A 24552-nucleotide genomic window follows, 5' to 3' on the forward strand; every position below is an offset into this window, starting at 1 on the left:
GGTGGTGCTTAGCGCAGGCTGTCATCGACTTCAAAGCGCGGTGTCAGACTTGCGCTACTCGCTGCTTGACTACCCAACCACCAGCAGCACTACCTACCACTCACTCGCGTGGTTGAAGGTGTGTGTGTGTGTGTGTGTCTGTGTGTGTGTGTGCGTTGAGCAAGCCCAACCGTGAGATGAAAACATTTCTTCTCTGAAAAGTTGTCGCCGATGAGACGGAGGCAGCGGCGCGGGAAGGTTGTGAGAGAGCCAGGTGAGCGAGCTGAGAGGCGAGAGTGATTTGAGTTTGCGGCGAGTGAGTGACCGAGCCAGCGAGTGAAGCGTGAACGATGAGTGGAGGAATGTGGCAACGGCGCTTGGCTCGGGGAGGCATTGATACAAACTAACAGAAGCTGCAACGTTATTGTAATAGACGACGTTTCGAGCAATAGCCCTTCATTTGCCTATTATGTGTATAGTAGTTGCTTTTAGCAGTGATATTAAGGAATGTGTCTATTTTTGTAAACTTGTGCTTATGCACAACTGCCAACGCAGTACTGTAATCATCGTCGTCATGTCGTGTTCTATCCACTGCTGTGTGAATACGTCCCTTGCGGTGACGCCACGCTTCAAGGCGTCTCGCTCCTCCTTGCACGCGAGCCGATCTCGCCGTCGCTCCATCTCACACGGTGGTCGTCTCCCCCTGGACGCATCCTCCCCTCCTTTGCCCGCCACTCCGTAGCCAGCCTCGTCCGCCGGCCATCGTTACCCCCCCCCCCCTTTCTATCCATTGGCGTACCTCTGTCTGCCTGTCCGTCTGCCTGTCCGTCTACCTGTCCGTCTGCCTGTCCGTCTGCCTGCCCGCCTGTCTGTCTGCCTGCCTGTCCGTCTGCCTGCCTGTCCGTCTACCTGTCTGTCCGCCTGTCTGCCTGCCTGTCTGTCTGCCTGTCTGTCTGCCTGTCCGTCTGCCTGTCCGCCTGTCCGTCTACCTATCTGTCTGTCCGTCTGCCTGTCCGCCTGTCTGTCTGTCCGCCTGCCTGTCTGTCTGTCCGCCTGTCTGTCTGTCCGTCTATCTGCCTGCCTCCCTGTCTGTCTGTCTGTCCGCCTGGCTGTCTGTGTCTGTCTTTCCGCCTGCCTGTCTGTCTGTCCGCCTGTCTGCCCAAGCCCCAACGACCGCTCTCAACGGCCACCCACGAAGTCGCGACCTCGTGTCCGTTCTCCGATCCGCGCGTCCCGTTTCTCTCTCTCGGTGCCCACATCTCCCCCGTTCCATTTGTGTCTTTTCAGCTCTTGATGGAATTGTCTTTGGTCAGCGTTCACGCGCCGTCCGATCCATGCCACAGTGGGTGACGTTCACTGATTGAACACGGCTGTTGGTAAGGTGCACATTTGGTACATTGGAAAAAAATGTGTAATGTAGATATCAAATTCAAAGTCTCCGACAGCAACTCCGAATCGCTCGTCGCGTGTGCTCACCGCGCGTCTTCGCCACGAGTCAGCCCCTCCGCAGACAGAGACATCCACGCACTCGCACGACGTCGTCTTTCCAATTGCGTCTTTCCGACAATTCTTTTGTGAAATTTGTTCGGCGGATTTCGCTGTGCGCTACGTGCGGCTTGTATGTTGTTTACATGAGCGAGTCATACTTTTTTGTAAGAATTACCATTAATAATGAACACATGCATTCGCGGCTGTCGTGTTAAGGCTAGTCGCGCGCTTTTTTCTCTCTCTCGAGGGATGCTGCTCCTCGCCGAGTCTCGACTCTTCTTGATTGCGAGCCTCAGACCCGTCTCTCGTGTCGAGTTGTTTGGCCAGTTCCATTGTTCAAGAAGTCCCCCCCGTTGCGTTTCTTCCTGTGCGAGTCTCATCGCCTCGTATCTGCGTGGTGCGGTTTCTCCAGCCACTGACCACGTGAAACGAAGCACTCTTTGAGCGATGTTGGTCAAACATCCCGATGTAGCAGGACCCTCCTAGGAAGAGTCCTGAGACTCCGTGAGGCTTTCTAAGATGAATATAACTCTTGGCGTATTCCGCGAATTATAAGACGCCCTCCTCCCCAACACCACCGCCACGCTTATTTTAAAGCAACATTTGAGGGTGCGTATTATTATCCGGTGTTTGCGTGCGTGACCAGATTTGTATAACTTTATTGACACGAGGCGCATGTTTGGAGGCGCGTCTGATTTTCCGGAGCGTCTTGTCATCTCGAGCGTCGTGCTGGTGCCATATGGCCGAGGAGCGATCCCTTGCGGGGACGTCATCACTATCGCTATCATTATCTTCATCATCAACACCATCACCACCACACCCCTCCTCGCCCTTATCATCATCATCATTTTTTTAGAAGGAATAAATGGCTGCAATTGAAAACTAATAACCAAAAACGAACACATTTCGGGGTGCGTCTTACTTTCCGATGCGCGTTAATAATCTGCAGAATGCGCTATCGGTGTTTCTCGTCACGCGACGAGTCACGCGCAACCCCGAGCGAGTTGACCATACTCACGATTTGGAGGGGCGGGGGGGGGGTCGCTATTCACCTCTCATGAGTCGACTATCGTTGGGTCCGTCTCGCAGAGATCAGATCGTTCTGTGGCCTCATGGGTTACTGCGTCACCCTCGCGCGCACCCCGACTCGCGCGCGCGCGCGCGGCATTTCACGACTAGCTATTAAGTCTTAACGATGATCAACAAGTGACGGATTATCCTCGTAGCAAGAGTAGCTACAAATGCTACGGGCTCCGCGCTAAATGCTATCAAGCTATCAATTCCGGTTCAGTGATTCTGCAGTTGCTCTATTACTATAGTACTATACTGCCTTCAACTTTTATGAACGGCTGGGTGTTTAAGGTTAGCGATTTGTCGTATTATTTGGCTGTATAGCAAATGAAAAAATACAATTACTTTACTATGCAAGTTAAAAATGTGTGTTTTCATATTTATGTGTTTTTATTAATTTAGGGCCCCTTTATAACATATGCTACATGCCTCGCACTATCTTACTCCGGCCCTGTGATCATCAGCCGCGTGTTGATCATTAAGGGAGTGTTTGTCCATACTTCACCACGCTGGCCGGCGCAGGTTTGTGAAAGGGGTCGGGGGGAGGGAGACGTGGGCGGGTGATAAGCCGAAGGCCGCGGTTCAGATACAACTATCGCCACTGACGTCCTTCGCCTTGCCCGGGAATCAAACTCAGGCTTCCATACTTCACGACGCCGACCAGTGCAGGCTGGTGAAGTGTGAAGGCAGCATTGGTTCAAATAAGACTCGCCACTGATGTTAGCCGTGAGTTGAATTGAATGCCTGCGTTTCATAACGCAGTTTTGCCAGCCACTGCGCCACCTGCTCCCCCCTTACATTGTCACATCTCTCATTGTTGCAGGAGTCTAGAGATTGTCCTGAACACGTAATTAAACGTACAGGCGGTCAGGTAGCTGTATTAATCAAGCATTCACCGATTCACTCCAAGACAAAGAGCCCCTCCCCCCCGTATAGCCTTCACGGACTGTTGGGGCAAGTGCTCTTAGCGAGCACCTTTGAAGGCCGGCACGGCACACGAGGGGGGTGGGTAGCCAGCACCACGCCCGACAGCCGTAGACTCCCCAGTGAAGATGCTTACACAACGCACCCGATACTTATTTGAGGCCGAGTCGACCTAGTGGAGGTTCAGGATCGGCTCAGATAATCGTCACTGGTAATGGCCGTGAACGGGAATCGAACTCGGGTGGCCGGGTTCCCAGGGCAGCACGCTGTACTGATTCACTACGGTCAGTCGCGCACCGACAGAAAGTCGTTTCCATATCGCTCTTCTGTCACTGCTACCGTGGTGACTGCTCCCGTGAACGTCTCTTGTGGATTCCGCCACGCGTGTTGATGTCTCGAGACAGACGAGCATACTGTCTCGCACACATCGTTCTGCGGCCTCCTGGTTCACGGAGTCATCACGTGGATATAAAACAAAATAAATTAAATCACGACGTTTCGGGCGCAACACAAGCGTCCGTTATCAGGTGGGACAACCACAGCCCGCCTCGGCAGTTTTTTCGTGCTGTGGTTGTTCCACCTGATGACGGACGCTTGTGTTGCACCCGAAACGTCGTGATTTTATTGATTTTATTTTATACCCACGTGACTTTACCGAAAGAACCAAAGAGTATGGATCCCTGCAGTCACGAAAACTTCAAATCTAGACTGTCGGTCGCGTGTCTACCGGACTGTTTCGTCGCACCCACCACCCATTATAACAAACAAAACAACTGCAGGTCGCAATAGAATAAAGACAAAGCTCCCCCGCGTAGCCTGTAACAGACTGTTGGGGCAAGTGCTGTTAGCGAGCACCTATGAAGGCCGGCACGGCACACGAGCGGGTAGGTGGCCAGCACCACGCCCGGCCGCCTTTGTCTCCCGAGTGGCGATGTTTGCACACCGCACCGAGTACTCATTTCAAGCTTAGTCGACCTAGGGGAGGTCTATAACCGGTTCAGATAATCGTCACCGGTGTTGTTCGCGAGCGGGAATCGAACCCGGGTTGCGAGGTTCGTAGCGCAGCGCGCTGACCGCTGCACCACCGCTCACCCACTGACTCACCTCACTCACCTACCACACCCTGCAGGTAGCTTCACCTCTGTGTCTCTCTCGCACTGCTCCACTTCGTAATTCCCTCCCAGCGTCTCTTTACCCAAAAGCTCTTCGAACAATAACCTTGCTGACTCTCACGAAACCGTGTCACACTCTTAAATTATACTTCAAGTATCGTTTTTGCCGGTCGCTTAAGCGCGTTTGGACTTTGGACCTGTGTCCAGGAATCGTGATCTTTTTATATATATATATATTTTTTAAACACGCGTACTAATAGGAAGGTGCCTTCTTGATGTCAATTGTTTCGCAGGAAACAATAAAAGAGAAATGATCGGACAGACCCACGCCGTGTTGTGCTGACACATTGCGTTTTTGTTACACGTTCGACCCTGAGCCATCATCACTCGCAAAGACGAAAGACAGCTCGAGGCTGCCTGTCACCCCTGCTGTCACCAACACCTTCACAACAGTTTCACTTCACCAACGCCCAGAATCAGCCAGTGCACAGTTTAAAAATAAAATAAGTTGCAACTCTCCCGTAGCGCGTTTGGTCTGCACGTGTCGCTCAACACCCTTGGACAACAGTGGCACACCCTTGCAAACGATTTGTTCCATCTCGTGGTATTCGTAATATATTTAGCTTCATGATGCGTACTCAAATCCCCAATCTCCCATTAAACTCCACGTGGCGCAAACTGTTTCCTTCTGTCAGGCTCCTCACCCGCAACCATAACCAAGACCACGTGTCTCCAGTAACCTCAATCGCTCCACTGCGTCTCAATCCCATCTTGGAGTCATTTCAAGATGGTATTCGCCCTTCTCAAAAATGCTCCGTGAACTCACCCCTACCTTCATTTCCCCTCGTCTCAAAATACTCGCCTCCACGCACCCTCCTACCTCTCTCTTCACTCTACTCCCCTCCAGGCGCTCACCTACATCTCCCCTCTCTCGTCTTACCCAACTCCCCTTCACGCACTCTCCCCTCCAATAACCAAAGCTTGCCGCTCAGTAGAGGTAGACCACCAATTTTCCTTAGCTGCACCCAAAAGTCTGGAAACTCATTTCTCCCAGCCTCAAGCCCTTCCTTATTTTCCCCTCTCTATGTGACTGCCTCCCTCCCTCCCCCTCTCTAAAAATGAATAAATGAGTCCACTGTGTCTGCGCAGCGTCTCGAGATGAGGACGCATTTCGACGCCGCTCTGCAAATCGCAAGATGCAATGCGAATTCAGGGTCGCCCGTGCGAGAAGTCCTCTGGCTCTTTGAAAACGTCGCGTGCGTATTGTGGGTGGATGTTCATAGCGTCGCATTATTTCACGGTCCCCTCTTTTCAACTGCAGAGTCTCAGTTGTTTTTCGACGGATCTCTTTAATGCGACACAGCGCCTCGCTTGGCTGCTCGGTAGATCGTTTGTGGCGGGACCGGTTCCCGCAGGCGAGTGAGATTGCTTAGTGGCGGCGTGATGCTGATGGGGGCGACCAATGCAGAGATGCTGAATAGCCCAGTAGCAGCTACAAGCTGATGATGGGATATTGACAGCACAGTCTGTAAATCCTGAATAGATAAACACGTTGGCTGGCGAGGTTTATAAACAAGTTATATTAGCAGGCGTATATTTGTTATTTGCATCATTCTTATCGAGCCATAATATCGCGAAGGCGCTGTGCATCAACATACACGTGTCGTCTGCAGTAGATTCACAGTTGTTCTGTCATCACTATATGCTTGCTTGTCCGGGAAAGCCTCGCTGGGAGTCTCAAGTCTAATTTTCAGAATGGCCCTGCCACATGTTCGCAGTCGGGGTGCGATGCTGCTGCTGCTGCTGCGTGTTTCCAATTGAGTAGATTTGTAGGTATTAATTCTCGCTTTGGGATGGTTTGGCGGATACCAGTTATAGGACATGTTTTTTTCTTAAGCGAAGTTTGCGATGTGGCTCCAACCAGTTGGGTTAATGATGTATGACCGGGGCGATTTCTGCCAAGCCTGGGTGACCACAATGCATTTAAATCACAAGGTTGTCATAGGCCTGCAGAGAAAATACATTGTTTGAATGTCCTCCTACCCACCTCCGATTAGCACGGTTGGCTTCGTACGGTGCGAAATAAGTTCAACGTACACACGTACATGCTGCCACGTCTATGCTTCCCGCCTTCACCAACCCGCGCGGACCAGCGTGGTGAAGTATGGTCAAAAATAACCCACGACCCGCGCAGGGGAGTTCCTAATTTGACCCAATTGACGCTTCCCTGGGTACAGTACAGTGATTACTTTCATTACCCTATTCCCCGGTGTATAAGGCAATACAAAATGTAAGACGCACCTCACAAATTGTGGCCCATGTCATTAACAAAATACTAATTATGTTCCACACCTATCGGATTATAAGACGAGCCCCAAAATTGGAGGCGCGGGGGGGGGGGGACGTTAGATAATCCGGAGAATTACGGTTGTACTTACACCAAATACAAATATCCCCCGTATAGCCTTGGGGCAAGTGCTATTAGCGAGTAGTAGCACCTATGAAGGCCGGAACGTTACTCGAGGTGGACGAGTGGCGAGCACCACGCCCGGCCGTCTTTGTCTTCCTCGTGGCGATGTTTTTCCACACCGCACCAGGTACTCATTCGAGGCCGAGTCAACCTCAGGGGAGGTCCAGGACCGCTTCAGATAATCGCCACTGGTGTTGGTGGCCGTGAGCGGGAATTGAACTCGATTGGGCTTAGTTTGTAGAGCAGCGCGCTAACCGCTGCGCCACCGCTCCCCACTGTCTTCACGTCCCCCGCAGTGACAAAGGCGATTGTTTGCCACACAAAGCCAACGTTGTTCGCCGTTGTCTCGCCTGCCACGAGCAAAAAGCAATATAGGAACAACTCCATTCGGTCTCCACCCCCCTCCACCCCCATATATGTGAGGGATGTTAAACGACAACCGCGAAAACCGGTAACCGTTTCAGAACCGGTAACCGTTTCAGAACTGATCACCGTTTCCAGTGGAACGTGGGCGGCGAGTCACCGATGGGGACCCTCGGTGACTCGGGGCGACTCGGGGCGACTCGGGATGACTCGGGATGACTCGGGGCGACTCGGGGCCGCGTTTCTTTAGTTGCGCGGTGAAGGCATTGATCGTGGAATGATTGCGTCACCGCTGATGGTAGGGCCTGCACTCGGGGGGCAGGGGCGCCTCTAGAGAAACCCCTCCAGGAGGGGTATTTGGCCTACTCTTCCACGCTGGCCGTGTTGTGAGAAGGGATGGGCGCACACCCACAAGTAGCTACGGGCCCCGCACTTTCAAGGGTCCCGCGCTAAATGCTTTCAAGATATCAATGCCAGCTCGGTGATTCTGCACTCACTCTATTACTATAGTACTATACTGCCTTCAACTTTTATGAACGACTTGGTGTTTAATGTGATCGATTTGTCCTATTATCTGGCCGTATAGCAAATGAAAAAATACAATTATTTTACTATGCAAGTAAAACATGTGTTTTATTTTTTGTTTTTTTAAATCAGGACCATTTTATAACATATGCTACACTAGCTTAATCCGGCATTGTTGCGAGTGAGATCAGAAAAACAGCCGCGCCATCCCCCACCACTTGCCCCGTACCTCCGAATAGCGCGGTTGGCGACGTACGGTGCGAAAGAAGTTCACGATACATGCATGCGATGACCGACGTGATGAGGTATTGCCCAAACAATAAAGACAGTTGACCGACAATGCAAGGGTGAATTGTGCGCGGCTGGAATAAAAACATCGACAAAGATGTAGGCGTCGCTAAAAGAGTTCGCAAAGAAGCTTGCAGCGAGGAGACGCATTCTTTGAATTGCACCGAGACAGGGAAGGGGAACAAATACGTTCGACCGAGAGAATGTTACTCTTATATTGACTTAAGGCAACCCAAAAAAAACTCCACCGATTCATCAATAACACTGCCTTAAAAGGAAATATATATAACGGGCGACGCATGGTGCCTTCTCCATAGCAGACGCAGAGTGAGCGGTCTTGGGCAGGAGAAGGGCTATTGAGGGTATTTGGCCTACTCTTCCACGCTGGCCGCGTTGTGGGAAGGAGCTGGGCATACGAGACTGGTCATGTATCGGACAAGCCCTCGGGAGGAGACGGAGCGATGAAATCGACTCCGGTGTAGAAGCGACGTGGATTATGGCATCTGCTGCTTTAGTGGAAGCCTCCTCTCACGCCGTCCTCATCCCTACTGAAGTTTGCCGTCACGTGACAAAGCACGGACTCGCGGAATTGGCAAAACATCCCAGCGCGGAACACTCTTGAAACAAAGTCTATGATCTCGATCACCCAAGTTAGATTCCCAGCCATGCCTGACATCATTGGCGGGCGATAGCTAAACCGGTCCTACAGCACCTACCCCTCCAAAAACCCGCACAGAGAATCGTGGTGAAGTATGGTCAAACAACGACGGACACGACTTGGAAGGTCTTTGTGTAGCCGTAGACTATCTAAGTAATGCACATTATTATGTAGTTATAAGTTAATACGTGCGAATACACACACGTATTAAGCATATCGACATTTTGGTCGTCTGCCTCCCTCCCCTAACTCCCTGCAAACTATTGCTCCCGCCACCATCATCACCGCCACGCATGTCATCATCATCATCCATACCTTAAACAGCCGCTCCTCCATCCTTCCATCCATCCATCCTCCCCGCCACCTGTCGCAGAACTCCTGAACCTGGAATCCAACCCGAACGGGCCATGTCGTTTCTGAGCGGCGGCGGCGGCGGCCTCGAGTCGGAGCTGCGTTGCTGCGTGTGTCTCCACGTGTTCACGGAGCCAGTCACCTTGCCATGCGGGCACACCTTCTGCCTGGACTGCGTGGAGGGCTGTTGGGCAGCCACCATCACCCCCTCCTCCTCCTCCTTGCCGGGCGGCACTCCGCGACTCGGCCGCTGGCTGCGGCACGCCGGACGCGGCGCGCACATGTCGTGCCCGCAGTGCCGGGCCGAGTTCCCCGTGAAGCCCCCGCTGCGTAAAAACGTGCTCGTGTCGCGCCTCGTGGAGCACCTGGAGGCGGCTCCGTACCAGAAGATCGGGCAGTGCGACACGTGGCCCGGCGGCACCACGGAGGACGCGACGGCGACGGGAGGTCGCGGCGCCGGAGGCGGCGGAGGTGGCGGCGGTGGCCCCAGGCGATGCTCCCTGCACGGGAAGAAGCTGCGTCTCTTCTGCAGAGACGACCGCGCCTGCGTGTGCACGGCGTGCGCCATCGTGGGCGCGCACTCGAGGCATCACGTCACGGACGTGCGCCAGGAGTTCGCTCACCTCGTCGTACGTGATGATGATGGGCATGGTGATGGGCATTCGTTTTTGTGTTGTTATTCAAGAGACCAGAATACAAAGTAGATTCTGAACAGGGGGGGGGGGGGGGGGGAGGGCAGCAAACACTCTGTAACAAATCCGGAGCGATACACACTCAAGATTAGGGACCGACTGGGAGCGCAGTACAGTGTATGTGAAGGGCATTCATTTCATTGGGCGGTCGTTCATCCGCTGTGTTTCTCACCACTTGTTGTGGTACAAGCAAGGCAGGTAAACGCTCTCACGGTCTCATGAAACTCGGGGGGGGGGGCGCTCTCAAATGATATTTACGGGTGCATGAAATGCCGGCTGCTATTCAGGTTCTAGTAAACATTCGAGGCTAATTAACGTAAGCCAATGAATCTCTCTCATCTAATCTGCCTATCTCTTCTGTCATCTCACTGGCATCTTGCAGATTGAAAGGGCCCCTTCCCCAATTAGTTTTTTTCTCATATACAGAGCCCTCAATGAGCACAGGATGCGTGGTTACCTGGGCAGTGGGCGGGGCTACCTGGGCAGTGGGCGGGGCTAGCTGGGCAGTGGGCGGGGCTAGTTGGGCGGTGGGCGGGGCTAGCTGGGCAGTGGGCGGGGCTACCTGGGCAGTGGGCGGGGCTAGCTGGGCAGTGGGCGGGGCTAGTTGGGCGGTGGGCGGGGCTAGCTGGGCAGTGGGCGGGGCTAGCTGGGCAGTGGGCGGGGCTAGCTAGGCAGTGGGTGTGGCTACCTGGGCAGTGGGCGGGGCTAACTGGGCGGTGGGCGGGGCTAGCTAGGCAGTGGGTGTGGCTACCTGGGCAGTGGGTGTGGCTACCTGGGCAGTGGGTGTGGCTACCTAGGCAGTGGGTGTGGCTACCTGGGCAGTGGGCGGGGCTACCAGATTAGTAGGCGGGGCCATGAGCAGTTGGCAGCGTGGTCGGGCGTTGGGATCCGCTCGCCGAAAACGCGAACATAATTTATCATTCATTTATCATTCATTGAATGATAAATTATGTTAACGCCGAAGGAAGCCAATGAGCGTCAAGGGGCGACCTAATATGGGTGCTTTTTGATCCACAAATGATGTGACGGGAATCACTTCACCGTTAAAAATGTTTTATTCAAAATGTCACCGCTTGGCCCATGCTCGAACACTTCTCGTCAAAAAATTGGTCGATTCCCGTTCCAGAATTGCTCATATGGATACAGCCACGCCCAATTACTCCATACATGGGCCTAAAGCATGAACATCATTTATCATTAATTCTGTCGAGGATTCATCTGATCCTGCTGCAGCGCGCGGTGCTAGTGGGTGAATGGGCGTGACCATGTAAAAGTAGGCGGTGGCGACAGACGGGCAGGGGCTGCCACCTTCACCATGTGACCCTCACCAATCATAAACGCACATGACCCTCACCGCTCATCCGTTCATAGTTTACACAATGTTACGTATTTCTTTTGTTTACCGTGTGTCTCCACCGACTGATGTACAAAAGGATTTCTACAAAGAGAAGTTGAAGAGGCTGAGAGCGAGACGCGGAGAGACAGAGGACGCGATCCGGCGCACCCGGGAGCTCTTCACCGTGGTGGAGGTAAGAGCGTGCGTGTGGGACGAGAGGAGCGGTGGCGCCGTGGTTAGCGCACCACACTGCCAATCCGGCGAGTGCTGCGTCAATGAGTGCCTGGTGCTGCGTCAGCGAGTGTCTGGTGCCCGTGTGTGAGCATCGGCACTGGGGGAGACAAAGGCGATCGGGAGGGGGTGTGCATCTGCACGTGTCACACACAAACCAACAACGTAGATAGGTTCAAAGAAAATAACCAAAAAACTACGACGTTTCGATATGAATTCCTGCAGTCACGAAAGCTTTAAGTCAAGATACAAACCAGCAAATCATCAAACCGTGCACGCGAATTTCAATCTCATCCCATCCATTGGATCTGCGGCGTTTCTCTTTTTCCTTTCATGAGGTTGACTTTTCTCAACTTTAATCATTAACTGGTTCTCACCCTCGTGCGGGCTCGGCTGACATTAGAAAGCGAACTTGACATTTTGTTTGTGTGACACAAGGCCAACATTAACGCAGTTCGTCTCACTGTTGGCTTCACGTGCATTTATCGCTTCAAACATGTTTCAAGCCGTGACATTTGGCCCCGCACCCACATAGAACAAACAATGCCCTTTCCTGTAAAACTGTTAAACGGTTTCGGGAAGACGCATCATCATCCAGCATCCCATTAACATACCACCCTCGCCCCGTCCATGTAAGTAAGCACTTGCATAATGTTCAGAAGAGTTCGTCGATTGGCAGGTCGCCTGTGGAGGGGTAAAGTGTGGAGGAGTAGGCCAAAGCACCCTGTCAAAGGGGCTCCCTAGAGCTCTCTCGTGGCGAGACCGACAGTGGCGTGAATGAGTGAGGAACGAGGTGCATTTTGACATCGTGTGGCCGTAACGAGGGATGGCGACTGCATCGGGGAGCCTTCCTCCAGCAGTGGATACATCATAGCGGATAATGATGATGCGCCCATGTACCTGCGTGTAGGTAAAATTTCGCGCGCGTGTCTGTAGGTCGCGCGCGTGTGTAGATGAGTACCTGGTGCGGTGTGCGGTAAACATCGTCACTCGTGAGACAAATGCGACCGGGCGTGGCGCTGGCCCAACCACCGCTTCACGCACCGTGCCGGCCTTCTTCGGTGCACCGCCGGCCCCAACAGTCTGTTCAAGGTTACGCAGGCGGTGGCGGGCGGTGGCGGGAGGACCACACCTTTGCCTCTGTTCGCGTGTGCAGCAGGCGAGCGGTGCCCTGCAGGCGGGCTGCCGGAGGGCCTTCTCGCGCATGAGGCGTCTCCTGGCGGCGGACGAGGCTGCGGCTCTGCGCTTCTTCCGCGGCGAGGAGAAGCGCGCGCTGGGCGGGGTGCGCCGAGCCGAGTGGCGCCTCCGGGCGCAGGCGGACGCCCTGGACAAGGCCCAGCTGGAGGTGTCCAGGCTGCTCCAAATCGCCGACCCCTTTGAATTTGTGCAGGCGCGTGGCAGAGATCGGAGAACTATTTTTGTTACTTTACTAGCTAAGGTCCGCTGAGCTATGGCGCTCTCATCCAGAAGTGCCCTGGCCACAAATGATAGATCTACGAAGTGGCCTATCGTGTGGAAACTTATAGCAGCCAGATGCTTTGAACGCACGTTGATTCTAAATGTGGAGGGAAAAACCGGAGGACACGTAAGAATAATCCACGTGACCATGGGAAGAACATACAAATTCCAAATTTACAGCAGGTGTCCGGGTCGGGATCAAACCGACGACCTCCTGCATACCAGGTGAGGTAGTTAACATCTCGCCACTGTGGCGCCCTGATCTGACCACCACCGTTCCTCACACAAAAATACAACAAATATAAAGACCCCCCGTATAGGCTTAACCAACTGTTGGGCGCAAGTGCCGTTATATTGAACTCCTATTAAGGGCGACGACAGCACACGAGAAGGTGAGTGACCGACGCCACACCCGCTGTGCCTTTGTCTCCCAAATGATGATGTTCACCTAATGAACCAGGTGCTCATCTAAGGTTGAGTCGTCCCAGGAGAGGCCCATAACAGCTTCAAATATTGCCACCGTTATTGGTCGTGAGTAGGAATCGAACGCGGGGTCTCGCTAGGTTCGTAGCGCAGTGCGCTAACCACTGGGCCACCGCTCCCCACGCCATCCACACACCCTCGACCCTGCCACCGGTCCAAATGAGACGATGCTAATCTCTTGATTTCTCTCCTCGTCAAGCAAAATAAACCTGAAACTCGAGGCTTGAACTCGACCCACGATACCATCTCAGGACTTTCTACAATGACACTCGTGGATATTTTCAGTCACGTTTTATATTATTTTGCGTCAAACCAGTACACGTGTCTTAGAGAGAGGAGAACCTTGCCTCTAATACATCTCGCAGTTCACCAGCATTGATTCAAGCAAGGCTGCCTCTGCTGTTGAAACTGGTCCAAGTTCGCTTGTACGGTACTCAATCAATGCTGTTGAAATGATTAATTCTCAGAGGGTTGCGTGATCGATAAGTTGCATAACGAATAGTTGTGTCGTACGTGACACGACAGATCTATACGAACTGTTTGCTTTAACGTGCCGATTAATTACGCAGGAGGTGCCGCAGAGGGCTTGAAGTGGTAACAACTTTAGGTTGATATCGATGACATGAAGACAGCCCTCCGTGCTGTCGACTCATCTGCCCCAGTTCCAGTCCCGGCTCGAGCCCTGCCCCTCTGCCGAGGGCCGACTGCTTCTCGATAAAATAAATCCACCCAATGTCGCCGCACGACGTCTTGAGAAGCGGTCTCGTTTCGCCGATATATAATTCCGCATTTTATTGCATAAATAAAATAACTTTATTAGTTTTGCCCGTAACCTTTTGCCCGTTTTTCTTTTTGTTTTATCCACGCAGGTTCACAGCTGCAGCGTAGAAAGGTACGCGTGTGTGTGTGTGGAAAAGTACGCGTGTGTGTGTGTAGAAAGGTAGGCGTGTGTGTGTGTAGAAAGGTACGTGTGTGTGTGTGTGTAGAAAGGTAGGCGTGTGTGTGTGTAGAAAGGTACGCGCGCGTGTGTGTAGAAAGGTACGCGCGTGTGTGTGTGTAGAAAGGTACGCGTGTGTGTGTGTAGAAAGGTACGTGTGTGTGTGTAGAAAGGTACGCGTGTGTATGTGTGTAGAAAGGTACGCGTGTGTGTGCTCTTGCATCACTCCCCCCACCAGCCCCCCCCCCCCTGCCCCCCCCTGTGGGTTCATCCGCCCTCTCTTCAAAGGATAATTGGAGGGGTTGCTGGGTGACTCAGGAGGCTAATTGCGGCCATCCAATCGTCACCCTCCCCCACAGCTCTTACCCGATCCCTTTCCTGGCGAAACTAATCTGGATATTACACTTAGAAGTTGCTAGAAACTGAAGCAATGCGTAAGCATAATGCCTCACAACAACGCGTATTGATGGGCTTGCATACGATGTCGCTTATTGCAACAAACAGGGCGCCCATTGTTTAGATCGAGTGCTCTTGCCAATAACGTCTGGCAAGCCAGCTGCATTTGTCTAACAAGTCTGATTCTGCTGATGAGACCCAGAAGGTCGAAACCGGTCCAGAGTTTGCGTGCTTAAATGCTGCTGGGTAATAGTGATCCGGAAAGCCGATAGCCGATGGACTTGACGTGGTGATTCTAGATTTGAAGTTGTCGTGACTGCAAGGATCCATACTCTTTGGTTCTTTCGGTAAAGTCACGTAGGTGAAAAAATAAAATAAAAATAAAATAAAAATAATTTATTTTAATAAAATAAAAATAGTTTATTTTTATTTTTTATTTTATTTTATTTTTTCACCTACGTGCCTTTACCGAAAAACCAAAGAGTATGACATGGTGACGCTACACGGAGGTCTGGGTATATGCACTTGACGCGTGATCAACACAAAATAACCCTCAGCGTCGTGGAGAATATAAAAAACAAGATGAGTAGACAATTTGTCTCCATATATCGGCCTCTCCAAATGAATAGATACAAATACAACACAACCCATCGGCCCCACAGCCTTCTGGTTTGCACACAACCTCAACAGCATCGATTCAGTACGAGCAAAGTCTGAACTGGTTTCTACACACAGCATCTCATGAGGCTTGCCGCAGTGTAATTGGTTTAATGGTGCCATGGTGGAGAGATGTTAACTACCTCGCCTGGTATACAGGAGATCGTGGGGTAGATCCCGACCCTGACGCCTGCAGTATATTTGGAGTTTTCATCTTCTCCCCGTGGTGGCGTGGATTTTTCTCCGGGTCCTCCGGTTTTTCCCTCCACATTTAGAATCAACATGCGTTTAGAGCATTTGGCTGCTATACATTTCCACGTGGTAAGCCACTTCGTTGAGCTATCATTTGCAGCCAAGTCGCTACTGAAAAAAGAGCTATGTAGCTTAGTGGGCCTTACCTGGCAAAATAGAAATAGTTAATCGTTTAGTTTATTTGCGAAACGTATTCATGATGAGCCCTCTCCTTTGCTCCCCGCTGCAGGGTGGACGCGGCGCTGGGAGCTCCGCTGGAAGTGGACGCTGGGGAGGCGCGCTTCAACAAGGTCAAGGTGCGCATCGTGGCCGAGAGGATCAGCACCTTCACGCGCCGGATGGACGAGTGGCACGGCCTGCGGCCCGTCTTCATGTGTGAGTCGCCACGTTCCTCAACGCTCCCTCCGTTGCCTCGTGTCCGCTGCGTCCGACCGGCCCGGCGTTGCTCAGGAGGTTGTTTTTTTTACCCACTGCAAAGCCCGAGCCGTGCCCCCGACATCGCCTGCGACGGACGAGCCGAGAGGGCGCGGTGACGCCGCGATCAAAGTTGCGCTCTCGCCGATGTCGCGTGCGGCGGCAGCGTCGTCCCGTGCGCCAATCGCGCCGCATCGCCGTCCCCTGCGTCGACGCTCGCCTCGGCAGCGCGAGTCTATACGGGGGAACCTCGGTCTGTGCCCGCGTGCGTGCAGATGACAAAGACACGGAGCCGGAACCGGACTCGGCTTTCCGCGAGCCGTCCTCGCCGCCCGCCTTCCCTTCCTCGCCGGGGCCCCCGAAAGATCTCGCCGTGCAACGGCACGACTCCGACCCCGACCCCGACCTGGAGGCGGACTTCGCGGGGCCGTCCCGGAGCGCCTCCCCGCGCCGGGTCCTCGCCGCGGCGCCGCCGTCGCCGTTCCACGGCGGCCGCGTGGCGAGCGCCCTGCGCGGGGTCCGCTCTGGGCGCCACTACGTGGAGGTGGAGGCGTGCGTGCGCTCGTCTTGCCGCGTGTGCGTGCACACGGGCGAGGGCCCCGCGGAGCGACGGGAGGGGGCTCCGCAGAGTCCACTCGGCCCGGCGGAGCCCCTTGCCGGGGCGGGGGTCTGCTGCCTCTTGCTGTGGGACGAGACGCAGTTCCTCACGGGCGATCAGCGGCGCCGGCGGCAGCAGCAGCAGCAGCCGCAGCCACCCCAGCAGAATCAGCAACAGCAGCAACAGCAGCAGAATCAGCAGCAACAGCAGCAGCAGTTGGTAGAGGCTGAACCACTGGGACCTTCGGGCCTTCTCACCATCGGGGTGTATTTGGACTACGAGGGCGGCACCGTGGCCTTCTACAACGGGTACACGATGGCGAGCCTCTACACGCACCACGCTGTCTTCACGCAGCCTGTCAACATCACATTCTCCGCCGGCGAAGATGCGTCTTTTGCCATCGTCTAGCGTAGGTGAGAGGTGAGAGGTCTCGGGCTCAGGGTTCCAGTGCTTCCTGGTCCATCTTTCCTAGATTTGAAACACAGCGATGGATGGGCTGGGTGGGAGAAAATGGAAAGGTCGTGGGAGAAACGGGAGGATGGACAAAGATGGATTGGAATATTTGAATGAAGCGTACAGTTGCTAAATCGAGCTACATGCAGTCGATATCAAGCGGCGATGATGAAGTTCAAGTGAGTGAAGTTGCAAAGGGAAGAAGCTGAAGACGGAATTAGGTCCCCTAAAATGGGCAAATGAGCAGGAATTGACGTTCCATGATAATTATTTCAACAGGGAGGAGAATGTAGCAGTGATCTATTCACAAACATGGCTAAAACAATTGATGCAATCAACAATAATACTACGAAAAACGAACACTTAAAGACGGCGGCATAATTATGAGGAAAACGAGCCTCGTCAGCCACCCTCAGTCAAGCATTATTCCAAAGAACATTGAACTAAAACCAACAGGGGAAGCTCTAAATCAAGAAATATGAAGCAGGTTTGTGGAGAAGGGCAGAGCTCCGCAGAGCAGATGTTTAATCTCTGCACCGCGTGTGGAAAGATCGCGCGGAGCCAGACACCGTGATTCGATCGCTTCGGATCCTTTTGACAGAGTCTGCCAGATAGCGCTGCGGAATCAACACGGGGCAGCAATAGCTCTTCTGAAAACATCACCAGCACGGCAGAAGCCTCCTACTTGAATGTTGTTTGTTGTTGTAACTCGCTAACCTCGTGTCCCTGCTGAGCATCTGTGAAAAAGGAGGTTTCATAGCTCATCGGATTCCTTCTCCTCCAGTCGAAATCAAGATTCTGAATGTGAGGAGCGTGGCTGCTGGCCACGTGGTGTGCAGCGGCTCTTGGCATGAGATAGCGACGCCCACTGCCTCTCGCCGGATCTTACTCGACCCCTATCGAGCGCCCATCGCGGCGAGGTACCGCGTGGCGATCGGGGTACCGCAGCGGGGGCGACCTACGAAAGATCCGGAGGAGCCGAAATCAACGACTTGCGCCGCAACCCCTCGTCCGAGCACGAGACGGAGACCGGCGCAGTGTCGAGAGACGGCGGCGTGCATGCGCCCGTGCGATCGAGGTGCACGTGACACCATGACACGAGCGGACCCCGACTCGGGACATAAACGACATCGTTGAAATACCTCGCATCAAAGGATACGGCCGGTGGGAAGATCTACTGGTTTTAGTTAACATCGTGAGCCTGGAGAGATGCAAACACCTCCATCGTCACCGAAATACATCGTTCCGAGGGGGCCTCCTTCGTTATCTCTTTCATGCGTGGATGTGAATGGTGGTCATCAACATCAGACACGCAAATTGATAGAGGCGATGGAAAGTCTTTTCTGTGCGGCCGCATGTCCCCATACAGGGAACTATGAAAACAAAGAGGTACGAGTAAGGGAAAGCGAAGAGGTTGGCGAGCGTGAACGCCTGTTGTCTGTCATTTAAAAAGTGAGAAATCTGAATTGGTGTGGGCTTACCACGACATTTGTCAGATCCCGACCAAGACCATCGGATAGGGGACGGCCGATGGCAAAAGACAGCGAGACACGCCGGGTAAGAACTGGCTCGATAACATCGCGGCATGGGGCGGCCGGCCTAACCCGCGAACATCGATTAATCACTGCCAAGGACAGCACAGGATGGGTGGAGAGATAACGTCCGATTAGCACGGTTGACTACGCACGGTGCGACGGAAGTTCAATGCACGTACGCACAACAAAGTGAAAACGCCGCCATCGCTCGGGTGACGGGATAAGGAGAGAAGAGAACGCTGATCGGACGCGGGCGATGCTGCTCGTTTGGCCAGAGTGAATGGAGGATGCCAGATTACAGTCATGCAGTGATGGCACAAGAACCACGTGGGTTAAGACTCTTAAGAAGAAGCTGCTATTGTGTGCAATGTCCATAATCTTCCATCATTAAGGCCGCAATCACGACAACATTTTGATTGTGGTAATTAGCGTCTTCATTACGGTCCCGGCCTTCGTGAGCATGATCGCCATCGTGTTCATGTTGGTTGTCATCGTTATCACGGACATCATCGTCATCATCGTTATCGTCAACATACTTGCAACCAGGATTACCATCATGCTTATCGTCAAAGCGGTAATAGTTATAATACTCATCATTCACTGTCATCTCAATCACTGTCAGCATGAACATCATGGTCATGATCAGCGGAATAAAATCACCGCTGCAGAGGAGGCGTGGAAACGTCATCGCCCGCCACCGTTTTGGCGCCCCCCCCCTCGACGTAGCGGATCGAGGCCTCAATTCGTAACCTTTGCTATCCCAGAGGGCACTTTAACGCCCCTAATATGCGGGCTACAGCAATGTCTGACGCGTGTGACAGGATAATTCGGGGTGAGATGCGTGATGCGTCAAAACAATGGTGCTGCTTAATCCCGCTGCTGACTTTGAGAAGCTCCAAACGTAACCTTCGCCGAAGGCTCGCCGTGACTTTATCAACATAACGGTGACCTCCCCCCCCCCCCCCCCCCTGGCTCAAGCCATTCATTCACCCGGGCCATTTTCATCGAGTCAAGATTTTAAAGATATTTTTTTAAAATGCACTTAAGGGATGAAGAAACTTGGACTCCCCATAGAAAAGCCATAAGAGGGGGGGCAACACACTGAATGTTCCACACAGATGGATTCAATAATCCACTAGACCTACTGCCGTATTTGTGCCCATCTCGCAGCCCAGTGACTTTTTGGTAACGAAAAAAGAAAATCTTTTTGTTTAGACGGTGTGGCCACATCAGGTTGTTGGGGAACTTTTTAGTGACGGTATTTTATTTTGTTTACACGAGAGGGTCATTTAACATTGCGGGCTCAATGCCCTCTCCCCGTGCGTTCCTTCAAAGTGACGCAGAAGTGTTCATTTGGCTTTTCCCAGGACGATTTCTGACGATTGATGATTTTTGTTATTTTTTCCATCTACGTGGCTTTATCGAAAGACCCAAAGAATATGTTTCCCCAAGACGTCCCTCTGCCGACTTTTAGTGGCCACGGCCATTGCGAGACTCGCGGTTATCCCACGACTCTCACGGTTATCCCACGACTCTCACTGTTATCCCGTTAAACCCGCTCGGCTCGCAGTCCGCGTGACAAAGTAAACCGTAGCGTTGACGCGAAGTAATTCATTTTTTTTCTTTTTTACAACACGATAGGAGACGATCGTTTTTCACGACATGACGATTATCGCGATATTACTTTCGCGTAGCTTTATAAAATTGTATTTCACGTGTTTTAATAGTGTTGTTTCTGTACTCTGCCATCCTTACAGGAATCCAAAAAATATTACTATATATATGTTCTGCATTTCTCTCGACACGAGCCTGCAATATATCTTGCAATTATTGCAATTTTACAATCCGTAGCGCTTATAAATGGACAATGCTGCTACTGTTCACATTTGGAATAATTAACTAAGTAACTATGAAACTGAACAAGTGAAATTCGCAACATGCTATCGACAACTCCATGAACTTATGCAAAACACTCATATCATGGGCAAAAGCTCATCATTTGAAACTTCAATTATCGTGCTAATTGGTTTGATCATAAAGGAGTATAAAACGTCAATTAAAAATGTAAACAAGCGATAAGAAATTTTCCGCACCTCCGATTAGCAAGGTTGGTTATGTGCCGTGCGAAAGAAATTTAAAGCACAGCAACAATAATAATCGGCCCGTAACATCATTTTGCTAAGTGAACGTACGATTGCTGGTGACCGATTTATCAATTGGGATTACGGAGCGATCACTGTGCCCCTACTTTGGGCTAGAAAGTAGTCGTGAGACTAAGTCGAGGCTTTTCCTGGGTGAGCACGCGTGACGCTGGACATCTGTGAGAAAGAGCTTTGTAGCTCATCGTATTCCTCCAATATAAATATTGTGATTCTGGGAACATTATTGTCGTATCCCGGGCAACGCAAGTCAAATATACACTCAAGGCACTGTACCTATAACACAAAACGTGAGTTTACCAACACAATTCATATTATTGGTTCTTTCGGTAAAGTCACGTAGAAGGGAAATAATAAAATAATAAAAATAAAACAATTAAATTCTCACGACGTTTTATTTTTTATTACTTTATTATTTCCCTTCTACGTGACTTTACCGAAAGAACCAAAAATATGACTCCCTGCAGTCACGAAAGCTTTACATCGAAAATTAAACACAATTGTTTTTGTTCATCAATGTTGGCGAGTTTACATTATCTGGTTTTTCGCGCGGAAGTAAATTGAAGGGATTTAAGCGAGCGTCAACGTAACATTGCATTTGATCGAACGATCATAATAGTTGTTTGGGGGTTTGATCACGTAAATATGTGTCGCTAAACCCGCCACCACCCGACACAGCCAACTAGTAAGGTTTGTCACGTAAACAGAACGTGCCAATTCGTTACTAGTACAGCACACCGGTGTGTTTAAGAGCAAATCCACAACATTAACAATCTGAGTACGACGTTTCGCCAATAATTACAACTAGCTTCATCAGACGACAGCCTGAATCATGGTGGCGGGTTTAGCGACACATTTATGCAATCTAACCAAAAAACACCTGGATTTTGAATATTGGTCAAGAAAACCTATGTGTTAAAACGTAGTTATGTCTGTTCTTTTAAAAATCGTACTTTGAGTTTCCCCATCTCACATGGAGGGCAATCGGTTAACTTCTTAAAATAGTGCAACAAAAAATGATAGTTCACATTCATTGCAGCAAAAATACATGTATTATAATAGATTAATATGAGAGTCTTTCCTTAACAACCCTTTGCAAATTCACTGCGAGATGAAGGCCTTTAGAACTGCTTTTTGTGTGGTTAGTTTGTTGTCCTTTCCCCCGCACCTCCGATTAGCACGGTTGGCTACGTACGGCGCGAAAGAAGTTCAGCATACAATGTGTGCCGTGGGGGTTGTTTGACCATACTTCTTGCTACTTAGTGTGGGTTGATGAGCGGGCGTTGGGGGGGGGGGGCAGCGCTCTGGTTCGGATCTCACTCGCGACCGATGATAGCTGTGGTCAGGAATCAATCTCGGCTGTTGGGGTTTTTAGGATGCACAACGCGCTGCACCACGACCGCACACACAAAATAAACAAGACGCGGTTTTTTTTTGCTCTTCCTTTTTGCACCTGGTGGGTTCAATTAAGATGTATCTGTTCTAAGCTCGAAACATTTCTTTTTCAGACATTGAAAGGCAACGTCTAATTTAGCTCTTGTTTGAGCAAAGCAAAGCGAGGCTTAACTTTTTCATGGAATACTTTTGCGAGGTTACAAACCACCCACCTACCTATATCAGGAGGTGATGCGACGGGGGAAACATGAATATGACGGAGGTTCGTGCACTCATTGGTGACCAGTCAAAGCCACGTTTGAGAAGCCGGTTTAATCACGGGCGGATGAAATACGGATTTCAAATCCAGCCTCTCTGCGTTGCCGGCTCAATGCTACTAACACAGTATTTTAGTGCCGATTCACCCAAGCGTCCAGTGCCTTGTGTTTCTTTACGGTACTGCCTTCCATTGTGCTGTTCCACGTCAGAAACAAAACGGCCTGAAAGGTTAAAAGCAACACTGACCCATGGAGAGGGTTACTATACACTGTTTGGGAAGTGCAGCATTCTAGCCAAGCGAATCTTAGCCATCCCAAACTAGTCACCCCGTGCAAGCCCTCCCGCTGAACCAACCAACTCGCCACGAGGACTATGCTGATGCAATTGACCTTCACGCTGACTAGCTAGCCACCAGTACTAGCCACTAGTACTCGCCCTTTCACTCACCCTAACCAACTAGCCACCAGTACTAGCCACTAGTACTCGCCCTTTCACTCACCCTAACCAACTAGCCACCAGTACTAGCCACTAGTACTCGCCCTTTCACTCACCCTAACCAACTAGCCACCAGTACTAGCTATTAGTACTAGCCATTTCACTCACCCTAACCAACTAGCCACCAGTACTAGCCACTAGTACTCGCCCTTTCACTCACCCAAACCAACTAGCCACCAGTACTAGCCACTAGTACTCGCCCTTTCACTCACCCTAACCAACTAGCCACCAGTACTAGCCACTAGTACTCGCCCTTTCACTCACCCTAACCAACTAGCCACCAGTACTAGCCACTAGTACTCGCCCTTTCACTCACCCTAACCAACTAGCCACCAGTACTAGCCACTAGTACTCGCCCTTTCACTCACCCTAACCAACTAGCCACCAGTACTAGCTATTAGTACTAGCCATTTCACTCACCCTAACCAGCTAACCACCAGTACTAGCCACTAGTACTCGCCCTTTCACTCACCCTAACCAACTAGCCACCAGTACTAGCCACTAGTACTCGCCCTTTCACTCACCCTAACCAACTAGCCACCGGTACTAGCCACTAGTACTCGCCCTTTCACTCACCCTAACCAACTAGCCACCAGTACTAGCCACTAGTACTCGCCCTTTCACTCACCCTAACCAACTAGCCACCAGTACTAGCTATTAGTACTAGCCATTTCACTCACCCTAACCAGCTAACCACCAGTACTAGCCACTAGTACTCGCCCTTTCACTCACCCTAACCAACTAGCCACCAGTACTAGCCATTAGTACTCGCCCTTTCACTCACCCTAACCAACTAGCCACCGGTACTAGCGACTAGTACTCGCCCTTTCACTCACCCTAACCAACTAGCCACCAGTACTAGCCACTAGTACTCGCCCTTTCACTCACCCTAACCAACTAGCCACCAGTACTAGCCACTAGTACTCGCCCTTTCACTCACCCTAACCAACTAGCCACCAGTACTAGCCACTAGTACTCGACCTTTCACTCACCCTAACCAACTAGCCACCGGTACTAGCTATTAGTACTCGCCCTTTCACTCACCCTAACCAACTAGCCACCGGTACTAGCTATTAGTACTCGCCCTTTCACTCACCCTAACCAACTAGCCACCGGTACTAGCTATTAGTACTAGCCATTTCACTAACCATAACCAACTAAGCCACCTGTACTCGCTCTTTCACTGACCATAACCAACTAGCCACTAGCCATTTCACTGACCCTAACCAACTAGACATTAGTACTAGCTCTTCCACCGACCCAAACTCGAGCCAACTAGCCACTAGTTCTATCCCTCTCACCGACCCCAGCACTATGCAACTCACCACGAGTACTGTAATAACCATGACCCTTACCCCCCCCCTCCCCTAATCTTATCTCTGGCACTTTGTCAAGATCCCTTTCACAGTTTCTGTTCTCTTTTCAGTCTTGGCTCGATGGGCCTTACCCCGAATAAACTGACCAACTGAGGTGGACTTATCTTCTTGCTTCTTGAGGTGGACTTGCCGGCGTGTAAACATCACCATTGGGGAGACAAAGGTGGTCGGGCATTGGTTCCGGCCACACCGCCCTCT

The 24552-nt window shown here is 51.6% G+C and overlaps 1 protein-coding gene across 6 annotated transcripts; it reads left to right on the forward strand.

Annotated features, from left to right (window-relative positions):
• Positions 1 to 3: 3 nt before the first annotated feature.
• LOC133351438 (E3 ubiquitin/ISG15 ligase TRIM25-like) lies at positions 4 to 24458 on the forward strand. 6 transcript variants are annotated; one of them, XM_061566649.1, is made up of 8 exons: positions 13 to 118; positions 1267 to 1355; positions 9203 to 9858; positions 11355 to 11450; positions 12645 to 12878; positions 14299 to 14321; positions 15901 to 16046; positions 16361 to 24458. In XM_061566649.1, the coding sequence occupies exons 3-8, from the start codon at positions 9286 to 9288 to the stop codon at positions 17089 to 17091; spliced, it is 1803 nt and encodes a 600-aa protein (XP_061422633.1). In that variant the 5' UTR covers positions 13 to 118; positions 1267 to 1355; positions 9203 to 9285; the 3' UTR covers positions 17092 to 24458. The 6 variants fall into 6 exon arrangements, with proteins under 6 accessions (XP_061422635.1, XP_061422633.1, XP_061422632.1 ...); XM_061566648.1 differs by having other exon boundaries at positions 18 to 253; XM_061566650.1 differs by having other exon boundaries at positions 18 to 253; positions 9252 to 9858.
• Positions 24459 to 24552: the final 94 nt, after the last annotated feature.

Source organism: Lethenteron reissneri, chromosome 37 (assembly GCF_015708825.2).
Source record: "Lethenteron reissneri isolate LAM-NWPU_2019-01 chromosome 37, ASM1570882v1, whole genome shotgun sequence".
NCBI classification, from domain to species: domain Eukaryota; kingdom Metazoa; phylum Chordata; class Hyperoartia; order Petromyzontiformes; family Petromyzontidae; genus Lethenteron; species Lethenteron reissneri.

Coding starts and splice junctions, on each gene's coding strand:
- LOC133351438 (XM_061566647.1), top strand. CDS start 211: ATGAGACGGAGGCAGCGGCGCGGGAAGGTTGTGAGAGAGCCAG. Junction 9,859..11,354: donor AGGAGTTCGCTCACCTCGTC/GTACGTGATGAT, acceptor GATGTACAAAAG/GATTTCTACAAAGAGAAGTT. Junction 12,879..14,298: donor ACCCCTTTGAATTTGTGCAG/GCGCGTGGCAGA, acceptor TTATCCACGCAG/GTTCACAGCTGCAGCGTAGA.